General features: G+C 38.7%; 3 protein-coding genes across 6 annotated transcripts in view; 1 reads left to right on the top strand and 2 right to left on the bottom strand.

The window, feature by feature from the left end:
* pdk2b (pyruvate dehydrogenase kinase 2b) overlaps window positions 1–3,834 on the bottom strand; it is a 5,002-nt gene extending 1,168 nt beyond the window's left edge. Inside the window, exons 1-10 of the mRNA XM_043237703.1 lie at window positions 3,580–3,834; window positions 3,002–3,143; window positions 1,817–1,888; window positions 1,539–1,723; window positions 1,299–1,388; window positions 1,131–1,208; window positions 947–1,023; window positions 766–864; window positions 188–298; window positions 1–101 (exon numbers count right to left, since the gene is read on the bottom strand). The exon at window positions 1–101 is cut by the window's left edge and continues 13 nt beyond it. Of these exons, the coding sequence (XP_043093638.1) occupies window positions 1–101; window positions 188–298; window positions 766–864; window positions 947–1,023; window positions 1,131–1,208; window positions 1,299–1,388; window positions 1,539–1,723; window positions 1,817–1,888; window positions 3,002–3,143; window positions 3,580–3,697 (1,073 nt within the window). The 5' untranslated portion in view covers window positions 3,698–3,834. The remainder of the gene's footprint in view (window positions 102–187; window positions 299–765; window positions 865–946; window positions 1,024–1,130; window positions 1,209–1,298; window positions 1,389–1,538; window positions 1,724–1,816; window positions 1,889–3,001; window positions 3,144–3,579) is intronic.
* A 151-nt stretch (window positions 3,835–3,985) lies between these two features.
* si:ch211-264f5.2 (uncharacterized protein LOC570749 homolog) lies at window positions 3,986–16,067 on the top strand. 3 transcript variants are annotated; one of them, XM_043237701.1, is made up of 8 exons: window positions 6,203–7,321; window positions 7,412–12,381; window positions 13,000–13,317; window positions 13,401–13,733; window positions 14,620–14,923; window positions 15,024–15,112; window positions 15,352–15,401; window positions 15,632–16,061. In XM_043237701.1, exons 3-8 carry the CDS (start codon window positions 13,212–13,214, stop codon window positions 15,722–15,724), a joined length of 975 nt encoding a protein of 324 aa, XP_043093636.1. In that variant the 5' UTR covers window positions 6,203–7,321; window positions 7,412–12,381; window positions 13,000–13,211; the 3' UTR covers window positions 15,725–16,061. The 3 variants fall into 3 exon arrangements, with proteins under 3 accessions (XP_043093635.1, XP_043093634.1, XP_043093636.1); XM_043237700.1 differs by lacking the exons at window positions 6,203–7,321; window positions 7,412–12,381 and adding an exon at window positions 3,986–6,157 and having other exon boundaries at window positions 14,692–14,923; window positions 15,632–16,067; XM_043237699.1 differs by lacking the exons at window positions 6,203–7,321; window positions 7,412–12,381 and adding an exon at window positions 5,287–6,157.
* A 2,078-nt stretch (window positions 16,068–18,145) lies between these two features.
* Window positions 18,146–21,606, bottom strand: LOC122343310 (4-galactosyl-N-acetylglucosaminide 3-alpha-L-fucosyltransferase 9-like). 2 transcript variants are annotated; one of them, XM_043237697.1, is made up of 2 exons: window positions 21,164–21,606; window positions 18,146–19,897 (listed from the first exon to the last, which is right to left on the bottom strand). In XM_043237697.1, the coding sequence occupies exons 1-2, from the start codon at window positions 21,279–21,281 to the stop codon at window positions 18,735–18,737; spliced, it is 1,281 nt and encodes a 426-aa protein (XP_043093632.1). In that variant the 5' UTR covers window positions 21,282–21,606; the 3' UTR covers window positions 18,146–18,734. The 2 variants fall into 2 exon arrangements, with proteins under 2 accessions (XP_043093632.1, XP_043093633.1); XM_043237698.1 differs by lacking the exon at window positions 21,164–21,606 and adding an exon at window positions 20,104–21,157.
* Between the last annotated feature and the right edge of the window lie 120 nt (window positions 21,607–21,726).

A 21,726-nucleotide genomic window follows, 5' to 3' on the forward strand; every position in this document is an offset into this window, starting at 1 on the left:
ACAGCATCTGTACCATAGCCCTCCATCGGGTAAAGCTGGAGATCACCTTGGAAGTAGCGTGCGTAAAGGCGGGAAATGGGAAGGCCGTAGCCAAAGCCAGCCTGAGGGAAACAACAGGCAGGTTTGACTTTTAGTTTTATTTGAAAAACATGCACACTTGCTATTATGTCGCGTCCTGTGCTTTTACCATTGGAGTCCGCTGATGGTCACCAATAGTAGGTCTGGGCGCTGTTGAATACATGTAGCTAAAAAGCCTGTCAATCTTCCTGAAAGGAACGCCACCGCCCCTGTCACAGATCTGGAACACGAAATGTGGATGTTTAGAGAACAATGACATGTTTTGTGAGCTGCGTTACATCAGGTTACATGATTAAGACCGAGGGATTGACTGTGGTATATGCGTAAGAAGATGAATGTAATCTTGCAAAAACTGTTACTGCATGGATACAGCATTGCAGTTCAATGTCTGCTTTGTTGCATGCTTTAGCCACCAGCAGGGCAAAGGTTAACAGTGTCGTTAATACTAGTCAGAGCTGGTTTCCGTTTGATCTCGATCAAGGGTGGTTAGACTATTAATCTTTAGGATAGCTTATATAATGATATCAGTTATCGCTGTATCTGGGGCGATGTAACAGTTCGAGGAAGGAACCGGAGGTTGAGAAGAATGATTTAATCGAGGCGGCGGCGGTGGTGTGACCTCGTACTCTAATTAGGAGTTTTATAGGTTAAGTTCTCTACAATAATCATAATGGAAATCTAATTTACCTTGATTGACAGGTCCTCTCCACCTAGAGCAACCGTGACTTTGATTGGTGGCAACGTGCTGCTTGTTTCGTGATTCTCAAGGGTAGCCCTCATCGCGTTCTGGAGTGGAAGAGATGACTCATTTATAATCTAAATTTGATTTTCATTCCATATGCGTCTGTAAATGGAGCACCATGCTTACCTTGAAGAGCTCAAAAACCATGTGGTAGAGATGGGAAGGAACATAGGATATCTCGATTGGCTGTGACTTCTTCTTTGCTGCAACAGAGAACGAATATCATCAAATATAATGCGGTTTGTGGACCAAAAATTGAAATGATTTAACGCGGCCCAAAACCATCTGGAGTACGTATTTGATTCCTCACCATTTATCTCTCTAAGCTCCAGCTCAGGGGATCCGAGGTAATACTGCTCACAGAGCATTTTGGCACACTCGTATGCATCTGAAGCAGAAGACGGGATGTTAGTAATGAATTTGCACTTGTCGCTAAGGTAATATTTGCTTCCCGAGTTGATAACACTAGAGCACTCACCTTGGATTACATTTGTGACGTCACAGCAGGAGTCAATGCACCCGATGCTGCTTGGATGTCCTGGATTTGTGGAGCCATCGAAGATCAGGGCTGAAGATAGAGCAGGAAATAGAGGGTTAGAGGTGTACTGCAAGCTAATCATTCTCTCATATCCAGTGAATTATTAACTTAAACTAGAGCAGGCCGGATAATTCAAGATCTAATGACCTGTAAGCGAGATTTAGGACAAGATTGACTTACTGTGCTGGTTGATGAGCATGCGAATGGAGATGCGGTTCATGTAAAAGCGGTCCAGAAAGTACTGAATATTCTGACAGGTCACAGGGTCTGTCCCAAACGCATCTCTATACTCGATGACGCCTTGGGCCATGGTGGGCACCACATCATTGTGCCTGTTCCTGATGGTCACCAGAGTGTCCACAAATCTTTGGGGACAAAAACAAAACAACTCCATGAATCCTGCTGTGTTGTACTTTTTAATGCTATTTCTGATAGACGATGTAGATTGAAGAACCTACTCAGTAAGAACTTTAGGATCATCGGGATTCTTGCCTTGGAATTCTAGGATGTCCATCAGGCTTTGCACAAACCTAAGAAAGTAAGAGAGAAGGCAAAGATAATGAATTATTGTATTTTTTTTATTAATTGCCACTGCACGGTTACAATAAGACTTTTGTATTGTATCGCCAATAACACCCTTGAACGAAATTAAGTTTTCACTCTTGCAGGAGAGATTTAAAAGTTTGAAACATATATTAGTGTTGTTTTTGTTTTGAAAATACGTTTTAAAAAAGCAATAAAAAATATTGAATATGCTTTAAATGCTTAAAAAAATCTAAAAATATTACAAATTGTTTTCAGTGTTAAAATAAAGCTAAAATAAAATAAAATATTAGATGCAAACGTTAAACTTGCAAAGGATCTAAATATGATTAAGGCTAAACGTAAAATTTTAATAAACTCAAGAAAATTATGTAAAATTTAAAAAGCCAACTAAATATATGAATTGATATTCGCCGCAGCTTTCGAGGAGTTTTCCTCCGTGCTGTTCTCCTCAGCTCACTAGAACGCACTGTTCCAAGTTTTCTCGAAAACAAGTCTGCGCGCCGCCGCTACACCTCCTCATATTTCACTTTCTGAAGTGAACCACAGTATCCGTTACATAAACGTCCCCGCGGTCTGGTAAACAAGCGAGGGTCTGCGACGGCATTTCAGCGCCAAACTACGTCCCTGACCTCCTAAGCGAGCATTTACACGCGAGTTTTTAACGGAAATGTTTCAAGCGAAGCATTCACTCCACAGCTTCGTTTCGCGCGGTCCAGAGCCCCCGACTTGTTATCTACTGTAAGAAAAAGCGGGCTAATAAAAATAAGAAGTGCTGCAATGCGGTGATTTCTAAGGTTAGAATCCTAAAACGCGAGCCTAATGGAAAGCGTATGACTTGATTATGAACTTTAAACTGCTGAGTGTGTAATGTACAGTAGTAGTGGCTTCTGGTTGGAAAACACCGCGCTGAGGAACTGTGCCAAAGTTCATCGTTCCGTTAGGAGGCGCGGTGCGCATTACATAATACACGCGTGTAAAATAAACCATGATGAGAACGATCAGCGATGTGTTAAATGATGCACATGCATAATGCATAACCTTTTGAAAAAAGTTAGTTAATACTTTATTCCGTCTGATAACCCAGGGCGCGGACTTACCAGCTGTGAACGAGCTGAACGGATTGGGTCATGATCAGTTGGTCTGGTAAAAGGTGGATCTCCTTCAGACTGTTGCTCAGCCTGACGGGGAGCTCTTGCTTGAGGAAAGCGAAGGACGTTTTCTCGCACGCGTTTGTGGATCCTGAAAAGACAACACGAGATCTCAGCTGAACGCAGTCGAACTTGAGCTCAGATATGAATCAAACAAACATATGGCTTGAGCAAGCAGCGTTTCACTGAACGGCTCACAAAATTTCCGCTGAGGTTCGTTCGTGCCAACCTTATAGACTTCAAATTAAATAAAACACAATGCTTTTTTTCTGTATAAATGTAGCAAGCGAATATTGTCAGCTATTACAAAAAAAGCGCTCGAGCGGCGAACTGTTACTATGGTTACACCATCCCGGGCACATCGCGGTTCCCGAGCGTTTCACATTTCTGCTTTTTAAACATCTTCATGGATAACAGTTAGCAGAATGATTTAAAAACAAATAATATAGCATTGCGGTGCGGTACACGCATCATCCCTGCAAAGACAATGTTGCGTGCAAAATATTTCGCGCGTTTCTGTAACTTACCGAAATCCAGAAACTGCTTCATTGACAGCGGCGATGGAGAAAATTTCGCGTAGTAATCAATGTGCTTCGGCGCGTTTAACATAGCAGCGTTCCTCATTATATACCGTACGAACTTCATCTTGGAAGATCCGAACTAAAAAAAAAAAAACTAAAACGTTGCAATGCTATCTAAGATTAAATCAAAGCCGTGGCTTTTGCCAGGAGACGTTTTCCGCGCAGTTCTTTATTCTGTCAGGGGCTGTCTTGTCTTGAGACCCCTTGTTGTTGACAACTCTTTAAAGTTTGCGTTCTTGCACAGTGACACGCCCACCGCGTCACGTCGACATCGATGGCGACCAATCAGAGAGAGGATACAGGGACGCGCGCGCCTGCTCCCGCACACGTCAACGCTCAGGATCGCGATCAACAAGCTCCGCGTCTGCGTGATGTTTGCACTGCGGCATGGAAAATCATGAGATAGCTTCACAACAAAATACCCCACAGAAAGGTGATACCGCCGAGCTTCATGAGGTCAAGCGTTACCCATCACCCACTTGGACCCGAGTACAGGAATGCGTCGTTAGCTGTGGCAATGCATAAAACACGCAAAAAAAATTGCTACATAAAAACAAGTGATGCCAAAAAGCATTGCAAACTCACTATTTAAAAATTATAAAATGCAGTGATGCCTCTTAGAAATGTGCAATATGCAATACTATGGGAAGTAGGTAACAGGTCAAGTCGTTAGAGTTGGTCTGTGTTATTAATGCACGATTTGACATCATATGATGAGCTGACTTGACCTATCAAACGAATGTCAAAGGTAAACTAATACTGTCCTTGCTTTAGAGCAGTTATAAACAATAGAAATAAAAAGACATAGATGCATAAAGGATTTTTTTAACAAATGCATAAACGTGATTTTTAAATACAACGGGGGCTAAATAATATTTATACACTTCTGAACACTAATTTTAATGTGGACACTTTACAGTAAGGTGTCATTTGTTAACATTAATAAATGTATTAATCAACACGAACAATGTTAACAAGCAAAATATTAAGTAATATTAATAATGCATTACTAATGCTGAAATTAACATCCACTAAAATGTATTTAAAAAGTATTAGTTCATGTTACTAATATAGTTAACTAGTGTTAACTTACGAATGTTTATGTAAAGTGTTGCAGTTTTTGCTAACGTTCTTTAAAATATTACTTGTTAGATTTTATCATGTGTCATTTTGTACTATATATAGGTTAAATATAGATATTATATAGGCTAGCAATTTAGTCCTCACTGAGAGATAAAGTCCTATAAAAAAGTGAGAAGAGGTAAAAAAATAAAAATGTATACTTATGATAAATAATATATATTTATTCATTCAGATTCAGAGGTTATTCAAAGAACTATGTAGAAAATAACAGGCTATATAAAATCAGGTCTTGGTAGCCTATAGGTTCTTGGAAAAAACACACTCTAATTCAAAGAAATCGTTCACTGTATAGACTGACGTGACATTGGAGACATTGAAGAGTACAGTAAACAACTACTGAGAAAACTGAGATTGCATAATACAGGAGTTCAAATGTGACGCCTCATGACTGCTCCCTGGAGGAGAACACAGACTGAGCACTGAGCTGAGGAAAGGTGACCCGCTTAAAAAGCTCACATCTTTTTATGATTCTGGATGTTTTGCACAAACAAGACACCAGCGACCTCCTCCTAAAGGAGATACCGGTTTAAACCGGCCATATAGGAGTCCCGTCAGGACGAGTCAGGTTTCATCTCCAGTTCACAGAAATAGGTTTTTAGGGCTTTCAAGCCTTAAAAAGCACATTTTAAGTAAACCTCTTAATCCGATGCCTTTTATAAAGAAAAAAATTATAATAAATTAGGTTTATTCACACACCCAGCCTAACATAGAGAGATTTAAAAGGACTAAAAAAACTAACCTCTCTCGATAAAATGAGCTGTTATGATTTTTTTCCTCAGTATACACTTAATTTAAGGTTATAACGAAACCAAGAAGGTCAATCTTTTTGGTGCCATTTCAGAGCGTGTGTAAAACCATTCAGGCCCAGTAGAAATTTATGAATGGCATATTTTAGACACAAACTTTTGTCAATCAGCGCCATCTAGCCATGAGTTCATGATCACATGTTATTACTCAACTTCAAACGAAGGCTTGAGTTCTTAATACAAATCTACATTTATATATTTGTGAAATGTTTTTGAGGTTTGAAAAAAGCAGCATGTTTATTTGATCCCAAACATCAGAATTTAATGTAAATTTTTATGATTAATATATGACGCTGTGTTTTTTTTAAAAAGCGTATTATGTTCAGAACAGCCCGAGACCAAACTTTCTAGATCTAAAGGGGAAGGATGGAGCTGAGGAGGATTGAAGACCGTGCAGGAAATGTTGAAATTCACAGCGTTGAATAAAAGGAAGTCATGGTTTGGGATGCGATTTATTTCAAGTGGGAGATACAAAGGTTTAGCACTTTTGATCCTCAGTAATACTCATTGAACTCATCTGATTAGACTCATGGCTTTTCTACTGAGCACCACAGTGCTGCTTTTAGGAGTCCCGGGTAAGTCCTTTTAGTTTATTTTTGTATATTAATTCTGTGTTCTTCGCATTAGGCTACTGCTGTGTCAAACATATGTTTTTGAAAATACATTTAACAGGCTACAGTAACGTTGCAGGCAGGCTGAAGGCGCGAGCATATAGTCAGCAGTGTATTTAATGTTTTATGAATAGTACGTTTTTTTTTGTTTTGAGTAAATTCTGTCATGGCTAAGAAGGATGAAAAGTTAGCATAACTTAATAAATAGCAATGTATACTTTACAAAATAGCCAAAGAAAATTATTTTATACTGAATTTTCTTCTCTAGTGGGGAAAAAAAAAAATTTCAACATTCATCAATTCACTGACGTCAATGTGATTTTTACGTAATTATGCTCACTGGATATTACAACAGAGCAGCGTTTTAAACGTGCCTTCGCCAAACATCCTCTTTTTTTCTGTGTGTACTCAGACATTATGAAACACGGACCTTACAATGCGTTCTCCTCTAATAGTCATAGTATGAGGCTATATATGTGTAATTTCCTATAGGCCTATATCCGCTGTTGCTCTTTTGAAAGCAGACTAATAAAAACACAGCGCGTACTGAATACTAAGCAGCACTCTCATTAATGTTATGCTGAAGAAAGAGGAAAAATGTATATTCAGCCCTCCCAAGAAGATCTGTACCTAGCCTGTGTACACGGAAAAAATGATTATTCACCGAATTTACTAGTTATTTTTAAGGCAAGGGGTCGAAATTTAGCTGCATTTAAATGAACAAGTTTAGCTGACTCGACATTGCTTCTAAATTAAATGTAGCTTGAAATCAATTGTCTGCAACCACCTTAAAGTCATTTATTATCATAAACTGACAGACCCTGCTGTTTGTGTGCAGCTGCTCACATCAGAACGAAATGCTTTTTTGGGACATAATTGTTGTGAATTTGAATAGTTTACCTTTTTCCTAATTTCATTTTTCTTTAAACTACATCTCCCACAAATCCTAGTAATTCACCTTTAAGATCACCTCCATATATGGCACACTACATTACCCATATTCCCCCTGGTTGAGGTCTATAAATAGACCTCACTTCCTTCCTTTGTCCCCTTTTTGCATTGGTGAGGTGTGGGTGTTTGAATGGGCACCCAACCATGTCCTTGAATCCTTTCCTTAGGATGTGTTAAGTAAGTTTGTTTGGTAATTTCACTTTAGATATTTAATCCTTATGTGGATTGAGTAAATAATGTTTAATTCTCTTTTTATATTGTTTGTAGTGACCAAAAAACATCCTTTTCATTCTGTCTATCCTGCTAATTCATCATGTTCATCGTGGTAGTCCTGCACTATGTGACTTTGTTGACTGCATCTTATGCTGATTGCTAAAGATTTGATTCTTCTCATCAATGGAATAAAAGAGAGCAAAGGACTGGCGCTGCTTACAGTGTTTTAATCAGACACACCACCAAGTTTTTTTAACAAACCTTGAATAATTAACATAATATTCAACATATGGTCCTTCGAGCCGAAGAGTAGAAATTTGGTGAAATGAATTCTCAGGTAAGACCTGCAGCCCGGCGTAGTGTAAGAATGAGAAGACCTCCTGCCCGTTTTGCAGACTGTGTGGTACGAGAACCTGCTCCTCTTCCACCTCCTTCCTCACCAACTCTAGTCGTAAGAGATCATCAACAAATAGACAATGGAAACGCTTGCCCCTTAGGACCTGCTACTTGCTCATCTGTTCAAGGTGAATGGTCTCAACATGACTTGCTCGACATGGATGTTCAACAAGAAATACTTGGACTTGGAGAGATTTTCTAGAATGTCACGGTTAGCAGTTTCTTGTAAGCGATCTGATTTATCAGAGTCTTTTGATGATGTTTCTGATGATGAGATTGTTGTTGATAAACCACCTATTGTTGAAGAATTGTGTGCATTTAATAAGAAAGCTGAGCAGAAATCCACATTTAAGCAAGGTAATTCATCAACCACTCCATCACCACTTCCTCAAACTCCTGTAGTTCCAGTAGTTCCTGACCCTGCTGATTCCCATTTCCCTCAAATGCAAGCACTGAACATCCCACAGTCAAGCAACTGTTTACCAAGTAATCCCCTTTCCTCATCTTTGGTTAATACTCAGTTGCCTTCACAGATCCCATCAGTACAGTTAACTTCTCAGTCTCAACACATTCCTCATGTATCATCAGCTAATGTAGGATACTCTACGCAGTCACACTCTGTAGGTTACTCAGGTAATGTTGTACAGCAATCTCCATTTGTTCAACCAATTATTTCCACTACCCAGGCAACTGGAGTCCCATTTATTCATTCTTACCCATGCCCCCAGCCATATTATGCTTTACAACAATCCACTTCTTATCCCATTTCTCGTGTTCAGGGACCTTCCTTTCCTTTTCTGTTGAATGATGATCCTCAAGAATTTGCTATGTTGCAGTTAGCTCTGACTAATCTGTTGTCCCCTTAAGAGTCAGAACATTACAAATATCATATCTTGTTGGATCATTTAAGATTCCCCCTTGCTCGTAACCTTGCTTTAGCTTATGCTAATGATCCTAGACCATATAGTATGTCTCTTCTTGCACTTCAACAGAAATATGGGCAACCCCGTCAGCTAGTTTTGAGGGAAATCAAAGCCATTCTTGCTCTTCCTAAGGTTAGACCAGGTGACAGCAGAGAATTTAGTAGTTTTGCACTGAAGGTTAGAGCTTTGGTTGGCATGCTGCAATCTTTGGGCCAAGATAAAGCTAAATCAGAACTAACCTGTGCTTTTCATGTGCAGCAACTTCTTAGTAAGTTGCCCATAGAATATGTGACCAACTTTGCACGTTATGCTCGTGCCAGCCTAAATGGTCAAAGCTATAAACGGATTAATTTTTCTGTCTGGCTCCAAGAAGCTGAATGTCAAGCGATGGCTGATCAATCTCAATCAAAGATCCATCCTCACACTCGGACAGTTTTATATGGAGCTAATGGTAATTCTGTTGTATCAAGATCCATAAATAAGCAATCCCGGAATCTGAGAGATCAAGGACAGAGTTCCAAGTATTTGTGTGCATATTATTCTAGTAGACAACATTTCATTGGCCCATGTCCTCCTTTCAGAGCTTTAGAAGACAACAAAAGGGATGAGTGAATTAGAGAGAACAAAAGATGTTGGAGATGTGGGCTTAACCATCTAGCTGCTGACTGTGACTTGAAAAAACCCTGTCCACAGTACAAAGGCCGACACCTTGGTGTCCTTCACGGTGTAAATAGTCATGGTCAGGATAATGGTGCGTTCTATCTTAGTCGACTTGGAGGTTCCGGCAAGGTGCTCCTGAAAGTTGTTGAAGTACTTATCCATCATAAATCATATAAGACATATCCTGTTGAGACTTTAAAGAGACGTTTCAGACATCTTCAAGATTTACCACTTCCAGCATTCTCTAACGTTCAACCACTCATACTTATTGGAGCAGACTATCCACACCTGATAAATCCAATTGACCAGGTGTACTTCGGCCCCCCGAAATCTCCAGCCGCAATTCAAACCAAATTGGGTTGGGTACTTCAAGGTCCTATTCCAATTCCTAACACTAGTGAGATGCAGTGTCTTTTTACCATCACTAACCCACTCGAGGATCGTCGTCACGATGTAGAGAAATTATGGCAATTAGACATTCTTCCTTTCAGAAATGAGAAAGCCATTACTAGGTCCAAGCAGGACCAAGAAGTCATAAACTTGTTAGCCTCTAAGACTAAGAGTTGAAGTCGATGGTGTGCAGAGATACGCCACTCCTTTATTGCGTGCTGCTCCTACAATCCAGTTACAAGCCTCGCCAAATGCAGTTATGTCTTCTCTCAGAAGTATTGAGCGCCGCCTCCAAAGAAATCCTGAATCTGCTGTGGTCTATGATCAAGAAATTGCGAAGTTGGAGAACTCTGGCTATATTTCAAAAATAGAACCTCCTCATGAGTCTTCGAACGAATCATGGTATGTCCCTCATCACCTTATGGAGCATAATGGGAAACCCCGAATAGTCTTCAATTGTTCCTACTCATATAAAGGTATGTCATTAAACAACCAGCTCCTTCCTGGTCCACAGTTAGGCCCCTCTTTGCTTGGTGTCTTACATTTCGCCAGCATCCAGTAGCCATTAGTGGTGACAAAATCTATGTTTCACCAAATTAGGCTACTACCAGAAGATCGCCCTCTCTTACGCTTTTTGTGGCACAACATGCAGAGATCAAATCCACCCAATGTCTACGAGTGGCAAGTTTTGCCATTTGGCACAGTATGTAGTCCATGTTGTGCAACATATGCTTTGCAAAAGCATGTCTGTGATAACCAAGGAGGAAATGAAGATATAGTGGATTCAGTTCTTCAGTCACTCTATGTAGATAACTGTTTAGAGTTTCCCACATGTGCAAGCTGCAAAGACCCCTCTTGACTGCACACGTTCCCTACTGATGAGTGGGAGATTTGAAATCAGACAGTGGGCAAGTAACCAGCCTGATGTTGAGACATCTTCCTTGTGAAGCCAGGTCTGAGAGTGCTGAACTATGGATCAGTCACGATCGTTTGGATCCAAAGGAAGGAGCTTTGGGTCTTAGTTGGCATTGTCCCTCTGATTTATTGGGGTACCGTTCTCGAACCGTGGAGTATAACACCACAACTATGTGGAATATTTATAAAGTTCTCGCTAGTCAATATGACCCATTGGGTTATATTACTCCCTTTTCAACAGGAGCTAAGATCATTGTACAGCAATGCTGGATGAAGTCTCGGGGTTGGGATGACCCCTTTATGCCAAGTCCAATTCAACAGGCCTGGAAGGCTTGGGAAACAGAGTTACCTGATCTGTCACTGATACAGCTTCCCCGCTGTTATTTAATTTCACCATCCGAGTTAATTGTATCCAGAGAGTTGCATCTTTTGTGATGCTTCAGAGAGTGCATATGGATCAGTAGCTTATCTGAGGATGGAAACTGACAAGAGTATGGTATATACATCATCATGGCAAGATCCCGAGTTGCCCCAAAAAGGCAAATATCCATCCCTCGCCTCGAACTTTGCGCTGCTCTAACAGGTGCACAGCTCTCCAAACTTCTGCAAAAGAAGCTGACTCTTACTTTGACAAATGTGGTCTTATGGTCCGATTCCACAACTGTTTTGTCATTGCTGCATTCCTCTTCCTGCCGTTATAAAGTTTTTGTAGCTAGTCGAATCACTGAAATCTTGGAACTCACTGATGTCTCTTCTTGGAGATATATCCCTTCCCCACAGAACCCAGCAGATGATATCACTAGAGGTAGAACGCTTATTGAGCTGGCCAATCCTGATCACAGATGACGACAAGGCCCGTCGTTTCTGAAACTTCCTCCACAACAGTGGCCTCAAGCTCCTCATTTTGGAGGCTCATGGGAACGAGAGATCCGCTCCGTTAAAACAGCTCTCCGTGTTGTACTTGGCAGCCAAACAGTATCCGAAGACGTCCTACGGACAGTTCTGACAGAAGTTGAAGGGGTTTTAAATTCAAAGCCATTAGGTTACACCTCTTCTAATGTCGCAGATCTTGATCCCATCACCCCGAATCTCCTCCTCATTGGGCGGCGAGATTCTTCTCTACCTCAGGTTATTTATGCCAACGCTGAGCTCCTTGGCTGTAGATCTTGGCGCCACAGCCAGGTCTTAGCTGATCACTTTTGGACCTCCTTTATTCGACATTATTTGCCAGGTCAGCAGCTCTGTCAAAAATGGAATAGAGAAAATCCTAATCTAAATGATTCTGCTGTTGTGTTAGTTATTGATTCCCAACTTCCAAGAGCATCATGGCCCATTGGTAGGGTAGTACATCTTTTACCTAGTCGGGATGGACGTGTCAGAGTAGCTGAGATTATTAATGGAAAAACGTATGTATGCCCAGTTGCTAAGCTGATTCCGTTACCTCAAATTAATGAATAATAGCAAATACATGACCGTATTTGGGGGCGGCTGTTGTGAATTTGACTAGTTTACCTTTTTCCTAATTTCATTTTTCTTTGAACTACGTCTCCCACAAATCCTAGTAATTCACCTTTAAGATCACCTCCATATATGGCACACTACATTACCCATATTCCCCCTGGTTGAGGTCTATAAATAGACCTCACTTCCTTCCTTTGTCCCCTTTTTGCCTTGGTGAGGTGTGGGTGTTTGAATGGGCACCCAACCATGTCCTTGAATCCTTTCCTTAGGATGTGTTAAGTAAGTTTGTTTGGTAATTTGTATTGTTTGAATTTGTTCATTTCACTTTAGATATTTAATCCTTTTGTGGATTGAGTAAATAATGTTTAATTCTCTTTTTATATTGTTTGTAGTGACCAAAAAACATCCTTTTCATTCTGTCTATCCTGCTAATTCATCATGTTCATCGTGGTAGTCCTGCACTATGTGACTTTGTTGACTGCATCTTATGCTGATTGCTAAAGATTTGATTCTTCTCATCAATGGAATAAAAGAGAGCAAAGGACTGGCGCTGCTTACAGTGTTTTAATCAGACACACCACAGAGTTATTACAATTTTTAACGAACCTTGAATATTTAACATCTAATATTCAACAATAATATAAAGAAGTTTATATATGAATTTAGGTAACATTAAAGTGATTTTTTTTTTTTTTTTTTTTTTTTTTTTTTTTTTTTAAGTACAAATGCTGCCTTGTTTGCATCAAATCAAAATGCTTCATCAGTTTAACATTAAAGCCATTGTGTGTGAAGCAGAGAGGCCGACTGAATTCGGTTTGCCGACCTGCCTTGAACTTGAAATCGTCATCCACTCGGCCGTATATCATTTTCTGGAACGTTTTCTTTCGTGACTCCCAGGAAGCGACTCCCTGTGGACAGTAAGCAAGACAACAGCTCAAAGCGGAGGATCCGTCACCATTCCCTGTCACTACCATTGGCTGTACAAGGACTCGCCGAAGTTCTGGTACAAAGGCAAGAGCTGGCTCACCAGCTCGAAACTGCGACCTACCAGCCAAGAGAAGCGACCCGCCATCAGCTTTCTCAACAGCCCGGACGAACTGGTCACAAGCATGACGATGACAAACCTGCAAAGAAGTGATTCGAACCGCTACTGGTGTGCAGTCAAAGCACAGGGTTCCTACTTGAGGACATCTCTAGACCTTACCGTCACTGAGGGTGAATGCTTTTGAGATGCTTTGATAAACCGGAGAGATTATCGGCTAGCTCTGTAATTGATTTTGTTGATCGATTATATTCAGGTACCCCCGATCTGTCAGCGGCCAGCAACGCGGTGTCGGGTCAAGAGGGCGGCAATGTTACCGTACGTTGTCTCTACAGTGACCGATTTAAAGATACGGAGAGAAAATGGTGCCGAAGTGGAGATCTGCACTCCTGTCAAACGGCTCAGGATATAGAGCCATCCGCCGGTGCAGCTTTACAGATAAATGACACGGATGATGGCGTTTTTACAGTGACACTGACAGGCCTAAAGAAGACAGATGCGGGCTGGTATTGGTGTATGGCTGGGGAAATGCAAGTGCCTGTTCATATCAATGTCCATTCAAGACAACTCTCTACAGATGCCAACACAAGTAAGTGATGATCGCATTTCATGTAAGATTAGCATATGCGCTAACTTTTTCTTTATTTGCGTGTTTGCAATACGTTCACTCTTCAGCGTGGTATACATTTGCGCGCGCGTTTTATTTAAATGTGCAATTATGAGATACGTCCGGTTATTTATATCTTATAGCTGTTATCTAATGCGGTGTTTTTTCATGACTAGCCATAATTAAATTTACACTGGGTAATTTAATTCAGATTTTAAACATGCATGCGTCCAATGATGTTCAAACCGTAAACAATTTATCTTATTTCATGACAAAGATCGTTCCGGTCACTGGGGAGGCCATGTGTTCGAAATATTATAAAAATTACTTATAAACGATTTATTAATTTGATTACGTACTTACCCATTTCGGCAACGGACAATGAATTTGGAGATTTCGCTGATATGTCATATCTGCGATTGCATTTTAACAATTAAAAAAAAAAAAAAAAAAAAAAAAAAAAACGGGTTTCTTCGTCACTCATTGGTTGTCCAAACAGATAGCCCCGCCCCAAACGCACGCCATTGGTCGAGCCGCTCTTGCTAGGGCTAAGCATGCACAAAGCTAAACACATAAAGCTAGATAAAGATAAATATTTTTTATAGCCTATCATTTTATTTATTTGGGGCCAGCTATTATGTCTTGAGTGCTTAGTGTTATAACATTGAAGAAATTACGCACTTCCACTTTATAAGACAATGCCTGTGAAATAATGAATTTCACAATTTCTGTTTCTGGGTAAAGCAAAACAACAATTTTCTGATAACGTAGTTTAGTAAAACAAGCAGCAATCTGTCAAAAAAAAGTACAATTTCTGACCGTTTTTGTTTATTATTATTATTATTATTATTATTATTATTATTTGCAGGACCTTTCACGTTTACGACAGCGCAGTCTTTCACATCATCTAACTCTTCTAATGTTCACGACCACAATTCAGTAGCAACGCTTGTACCTGCGTCTTCAAGAGCTTCAAGTGCTTCGACTCAGACAGAAACAACTGACCAGACATCTACAGTTTCACCAAAGCAGTTTCATCCAGCCACAACGCAGAGGTCTCCCAGCTGTAGTACCTTTAGTTCAGCACTAACCAGCAGATCAACCGCTCCACATACGGTTACTCTGTCATCTAAAGATGTGACATTTGAACCCAAAATCACTTATGAAAGCAGGTACGGTCCAAATATAGTTGTTAAAAACACAAACGCTATTTAACATCTGATAATATATCTCAGCTTCAGTATGTTTTAACAATTTCCTTATCTATTTCAGAGACCTTATTTGGCTGGCTGCACTAGTTTGTGGTGCACTGCTTGTATTGATGTTACCTGTGGTTTCCTGGAAATTGTGGTCATGGCATAGTAAGACCTCTATTATTTTAATTTTTGTTGTTGTTGTATGAGGCTATTATATTATACACTTAATTGTTCAATAAGCATTTATTGTCAGCATTTATAAATTTTCTTTCTTTTGTGTGCAGTTTAAAAATAAGTTTTTATATATATATATATATATATATATATATATATATATATATATATATATATATATATATATATATATATATATATATTTTTTTTTTTTTTTTTCATTTCATTTCAAAAGGTAATCACAGGAGTGGAAGCAACAGAAATAACAACGGACCTCCATGTAAGTAATATTATATAATAGAAATATTATATAAAAAATATTATAACTGTTTGAGAATTTTTATATATATATATATATATATATATATATATATATATATATATATATATATATATATATATATATATATTTTTTTTTTTTTTTATTGCTCATTTAGGCAGCAGCAACAACACAAAGCTTTAAAGACAATTTTTTATGTTGATTTCTCTTTTTTTTTTTTTTTTTGACAGACAAATGACAGCGCTGATCTGCTGGACAATGAATGGACAAATGCTTCAGTCGTGCAGTTCACCACAGACGCAAACACTGTCCTAATAACATAATCTTTATTACGTCTCTGGGACACTCCTGCAGAGCTCAGTTTCAGTGCCTTTTAATTGCACCTAAATCAACTCATCGATCGGGTGTACTTGAAAATTACAGCCAGGTGTGCCGGGACTAAACTCTGCAGGTAAGTGACTCTCCAGAAGTAACACACAATAACCCTGTCATAAATGGACAGCCAGAAGATGGTGCTCTCCACTTGTATAGTGAACCTACAGCCTTTCCTGTGGTATTTATATGGTTAAAAAGTCACTATGACAACGTATACCTATTCTAGTCAAGTGCTCAAAAAAATAACAAATTCTTGATTTATTAAAGTGTTTTTTTATAATTATTAAAAATATATATATATAATTTAAAATATATATATATATATATATATATATATATATATATATATATATATATATATATATATATATATTATATTTATTTTTTTTTTTTTTTACAGAATTTTGTATTATAATGCAAAGAGATTTAAATGTTTAATACATTTTAATTGCGACTTAAGTGTTTAAAAACTCTTTAAGGTGTAATTTGAATGACTAATTTGACCTAAAAAGAAATCTGGCCAGTCCACTAGACTGTACTACATTAAATGTGCATTACATTCAATTAAATAAAACATTAAAATGAAATTTGTTTTGAGAAACCGTCAGCTCTTTGTAAGTCCACATAACTTGTCGTACCGGTTCATACTGGATGGTATTCGATCAAGGCGGTGATCTCTGGTTTGTTTTCTCACGCGTTATGATGACAGCTTCGGCAAAGCATGAAACAATTTTAATTAAAAAAATGTTCTCTTACCATACGAACCAGTTTAGGGGTTACGTTTGGCATTCTTTTAACAATAGTTTCAGACTTCTAAACGATCTAGTTTTGTCTGACAGTCAGGTTTTGTCGGATGGTAACAGAACAAGTCCCTCCTTCACACTCCTCTCTTCCCTTTTACTTTTTTTTTTTTTTTTTTTTTTTTTTTTTAAAGAAAATCCATTTATTTGTTTGCGTACCTTCTGATTAGACTTAGTACCCATACAAATACGCTTAGTTGATGTATATGAGAATGTGTAATGCAGTGTAAATACAGTCTGATATTTACAAACCTTTCAACCAAAGCTAATGCAAGACAGTTGAATGGAAAAGCATCATACAATATAGGCTAACAATGCACTAATGCTGATCAAAGAGAGTAAAACAAACATAAAGATGTTAAGGTAGTCTACATCTCACTGTGATAACTGCGTAGAATTAACCAACGGGACCAAACACTATGGGCTACCTTAGATAAGACCTTGCCAAGACAGCATGAGGCTAGCACCAGATTAGCACCAATTAAATTTCGAGAACGAATAAATTAGCCTAACCAATGTTTCAGACTAGCTACATACTGGCTTTTCAGTGCTGCTGGACCTTAAAAAGTATGTTCATTAATGAAGTCATATTAAATATTATAGGTTTTTTTACAGTACTTCTCTGAGAATCCAAAACGGACTTATCTCTTAATATATTATTATCAATAATCAATCTTTACGAGTGAGATTCAACTAATTCATTCAAAAAAGCGAGTAGGCTTGAATGAGTGACTGAATCATGAATCAATAGAAATGGAGAGACCAAGCAGCAGATGTCGTTGGCCTTCGTTTTAAACTCTTATCTTTATCTCTAACTTTCATAGCCAACATCACATTCACGACTAGGCTGTTTTTTTCCCAGAATATCAGCACAGCCTTCATCAGTCGTCAGAAAAACCCAACATGATCCAGTCAAACCTGAATTACTTGACATTTCTGTGGCAAAGTTTGTGTCTTTTCTGTGGTTAACCACTTGTTACGTAAACTGCATTTCCTCTTAAAGAAAAAGGCTTGAAAGTACTTTAGTAGGCCATCCCCGAAGATGGTCTATCCATGACTCCATCCACAAAAAAGGTTTAGGATTCTTTCATGCCTTGTCCATCATGATCATCTTCACAAATGAATGCCACTTTTATCCATTTTAAAGGTTTAAAAAGTAATAACTAAATTTAAGCTTTATAGTTAATACCACAGTCACGAGTTCAGCGCCGCCGTCGAATGCCTGACAGTTCTTTCTAATCTCAAATATCAAATATTCCCTGAAAGGTTGAATTGGAAAAGATTGGAATAGTGTGATTACAAATGAGGCTATAAAAGAGTGTGAAGGAGTCCATCTGAATGTCCCTTTCAACCGGGGTTATCAAAAGCCTTTTGAAGACAAGTCAAAAAAAAACCATTTAAATCACAATGTGTTTTATGTCATAGAACAAGATGTGAAAATATCTTAGGTTTGCATTTAACTAAAAAAAACATTCCAAGATTGTTTCTGGGTTTGATGTCAAATATTAAAATCCTTTTAAATTCATTTTGGATGGTTTCTTCAGGGTAACTTAAAAATATGGAAGTTGGTCCCACACTAAAACCAGTTTATTGTGCGTATGGGTTATGTTTGACATTCCGTTTACAGCAAATCAACATCGTCACAGTTTTTGACGTCACCTTGATTTTAACATCAGTTAAGTTACATTGCATAAAAATAGTACAACAATAAATGAAAGTTTAAATCATCTGTTAAAGTGCATGGATGATTGGCAGGTGAGTTTATTTACAACACACACACACAAAAATAAAATAATAATAATAATATCTTTTTATCCTTCATTCTGCAGAAAATAACATAATGCACTGACATTGGAACAGTAAACATGTTAAGGTGGCCCACATCTCCCTACTACCCTGACTGTTAAAACTAAAGGAGGTTAAATGTTGGTAACAACTAATGCATTATTAAAATCACAAGTAGTGTTTGTTAACATTAGTTAATGCACTGTGAGCTAACATGAACGAAAGTTTACAAAGATGAATAAATACTGTAATAAATGCGTTGCTCATTGTTAGTTCATGTTAGTTAATATATTAAGTAATGTTAACAAATGGCACCTTATTGTAAAGTGTTACCGAAAGGTCTTACTCGTGATCAGCGTCTCTTAAAGTGCCCTCAACTCCAGAACCAGCTGTTGAGATCTTTGACCACTTTATAGTGCTTATTCCTTCTAATATGATCACAGATCCGACAGGCGTGTTCAAGACCAAAGATGTTTGTTTTTGAAACGAAACGTTCTCTCCAGGTGAAGTGCCGTTTATACAGGTCCTCATTTTGGTCCAGGAGTTTCAGATGTTCGGCCAGTTCTTTTGCGGACGGAAAGTCATCCACGTGGATGAAGGCTTCGCTCGGCAGGAACAGCTCATAGTTTTCTCTGGGAGGGCCAAGAACGACAGGAACGGCACCCAGCACCAGAGCATTGAACAGCTTCTCGGTCACGTAGTCTCTATGGATGGAATTCTCAAAAGACAGGTAGAACTTGCAACTGGACACTAAATTTGTATACTCTTCACCATTAACTGCATTGTTGAACTGCCTGCCATAAACCGACACTTTAACGGATTTCACTAACTCAGTGTAGTATTGTGAACGCTTAAAGTCTGGGTTATAGTTACTTACTACCCAACAAACTAATCTGTCCTTCTTTGGGATGGTGTATTTTTTCTCTTCCTCTCTGGTGTACGTGATCCTACCGTAAGGCACTGGGATGTCTGAATCCCATCGGTAGCTTGAAGTCAGATTAAACAGATCCTTTAGCAAGGGAAGTGGATACGAATTACTCGGAGACTCCATATTCCACCATACCCACTTCTGGAAAGCTGGTCGTGGGAGTTGAGGCATGTTGGATAAATCCCTACTGATATCTCTATGATGAAACATCACCCCATGCGCTTGGTTAAACAGATCTCTGTCATCCGTTAGACGACAGCCATGGATATCGAAGGCCGAACTGCAGGGTGCCAATTCAAATCTGTCCCGGAAAGGCCACATCCAGATCAACAGAAGTGTGTCTGGTTCTTCTTTCTCTTTAGACGCTCCTATCAGATGTTCGTCCGGGGTGGTGTTCGCGGCACACTTGTAGTTCTGCGTCTTAAGAACACTGAGGCAAGTTTCTGCACTGATGTTGTTTATCTGGACGCGTGCGGCGATGGATTTGCCGAACAAATGTTTGGTTGAGTTGCAGCACATGTAGATGGTAAAGCATGCCATTAAGAACATGGCGATTGTAATGTACTGAGTGGTTTTTGAAATAGTTGTGACCGTTGTCTTGTCCATCGCTAACGCAGGGGGGGAAAAAATGTAAAATGGATTAATATTTGGCTTAAAATATATGACCCTGAACCACAAAAGCAGCCATAAAGGTTAGTTTATTTCAAATTGAGATGTTTGTGTATGTGTGTATATCTCATCTAAAATCTAAAAATGGGTTCTGTATGCAGTCGAGATTAAATCTGTGGCCTCTTTTATGAAAATTAAATCTTACCATCATTTTTTCGATACGCGTACCTGCACATAGAATGAATTTACGACCGGAAATCACGCGCATGCGTCTTTCAGACGTGAAATCTACGAACAGCAAACGATCGCTGTTAATCCAAATAGCAATGCATATTACTAATTAAAAGCTGAGTTTTGATTTATTTACGATACGAAGTTTACAACTATCTTCATGCAACATGATCTTCACCCCCTTGATTTTTGGCATACAAGAAAATTAGATTATTTTGAACCATGCTGTGCTTTGCTGCGTTTTGCTAATGCTTCTTAGTTTTGTGCTCCAGGGTGAAAAATTATAAAATTGGCTTTAAAATATATAAGTGATCAGAGTCGTATGGCAAAATATTCAATAACATTTCATTTTGGAATTCTTTGCTAATTATATGCATAATTCTCAAACATTAAGCCTGAGCACGTATAGGTTAATATTACCCATTACTTAACCTAAATATATAATTATACTGTAAAAACGTATGTTTGTATAACTTACAGAAAAACTAAACTGATGCGACATCTTCCAGGTTTAGTATATTAAAGGAACGGAGCTTTATGGTTTAAAATGAATCTACTTTCGCGATGCGGTTCTTCCAGTTTTCCTTGGGCTGGTGATGCTGGGAACTTTCTGGGCAATGTCGCCGGGCACCTCTGATCAATGTTTGGGTCAACTGGCAGCCGGGTGAGTACAGGACCCACTCCGAGAGTGAAAGTATAGCCTACCAAAGCGACACTACTCCGTCCTCCGTGCATCACCAGTACATTTACATGCAATTGGATTTTCCTTATTTGTACGCACTGGATGAAAGCTAGGCTGAACTCCATCAACTTTTGTTTTTACATTAAAATAGTTAAAAGGCAACATTTTTTTAAACTTTAAATTGACAGCAGGTCGCTACTATTGCGCGACAAATGTTTGATTTCCAAATAGCCCAACGCGAAATAACTCGATTGTCTTTCCACGGGGTATAAAGAAACGCAGGTTCAACTATTAATTGTATGCATTTTCTATTTCAACAGAAAATATCAAATCAAAACAAACTCCGACTTACCTCCACCCATTAGAGAACGCGCGAGACTCAGGTGCGTCCTGAGAGTCCTCCTTACAGGGCCATGTCTGACGCACCCGACGGGACAGGCCCTGAAGATGACGCTTTGCATATTTTGCATAAGTTTTGGATATTACTATGACACGGACATGACGAGGGTTCCCATTTAGGTGCGAAAAAAAAAAAACTTATGAAAAACCTTTAAGTATAACCTCTTGTCAGTTACTTAATTATTGCATTTGTGATTTTTATGTTCTTGTGTTCATTTAAGAAACACAAGCCAGCACCATCAACTGTTGCAAGGTGTCATAACATAAATCTAATCAGTTTCTCCATGTAAATCACACAGCCTGTACACAAAAAGGCGGGAGGAGCCAAAAACTTTCTCAGGTGTTTATTTTTCAAATTTTAGCTTTTATAGCTGTTATATTAACATTCCTTTAGGCTGCATTTGATAAAGTCATTTTATTGTATGGCAACCATAAATTCGACCTCAACTAGTTTTCTGCACTGTTATTCTTAGTTATTTACTTTATAAAATGACATCAACTTCTGCTCTTGAAAGA

Source organism: Puntigrus tetrazona, chromosome 4 (assembly GCF_018831695.1).
Source record: "Puntigrus tetrazona isolate hp1 chromosome 4, ASM1883169v1, whole genome shotgun sequence".
Classification (NCBI taxonomy): domain Eukaryota; kingdom Metazoa; phylum Chordata; class Actinopteri; order Cypriniformes; family Cyprinidae; genus Puntigrus; species Puntigrus tetrazona.

Coding starts and splice junctions, on each gene's coding strand:
- si:ch211-264f5.2 (XM_043237699.1), top strand. CDS start 6,112: ATGGCTTTTCTACTGAGCACCACAGTGCTGCTTTTAGGAGTCCCGG. Junction 13,734..14,619: donor CTCTACAGATGCCAACACAA/GTAAGTGATGAT, acceptor TATTATTTGCAG/GACCTTTCACGTTTACGACA. Junction 14,924..15,023: donor AAAATCACTTATGAAAGCAG/GTACGGTCCAAA, acceptor TATCTATTTCAG/AGACCTTATTTGGCTGGCTG.
- LOC122343310 (XM_043237697.1), bottom strand. CDS start 21,281: ATGCAAAATATGCAAAGCGTCATCTTCAGGGCCTGTCCCGTCGGGTGC. Junction 19,898..21,163: donor GCGTTCTCTAATGGGTGGAG/GTAAGTCGGAGT, acceptor CCCCTGCGTTAG/CGATGGACAAGACAACGGTC.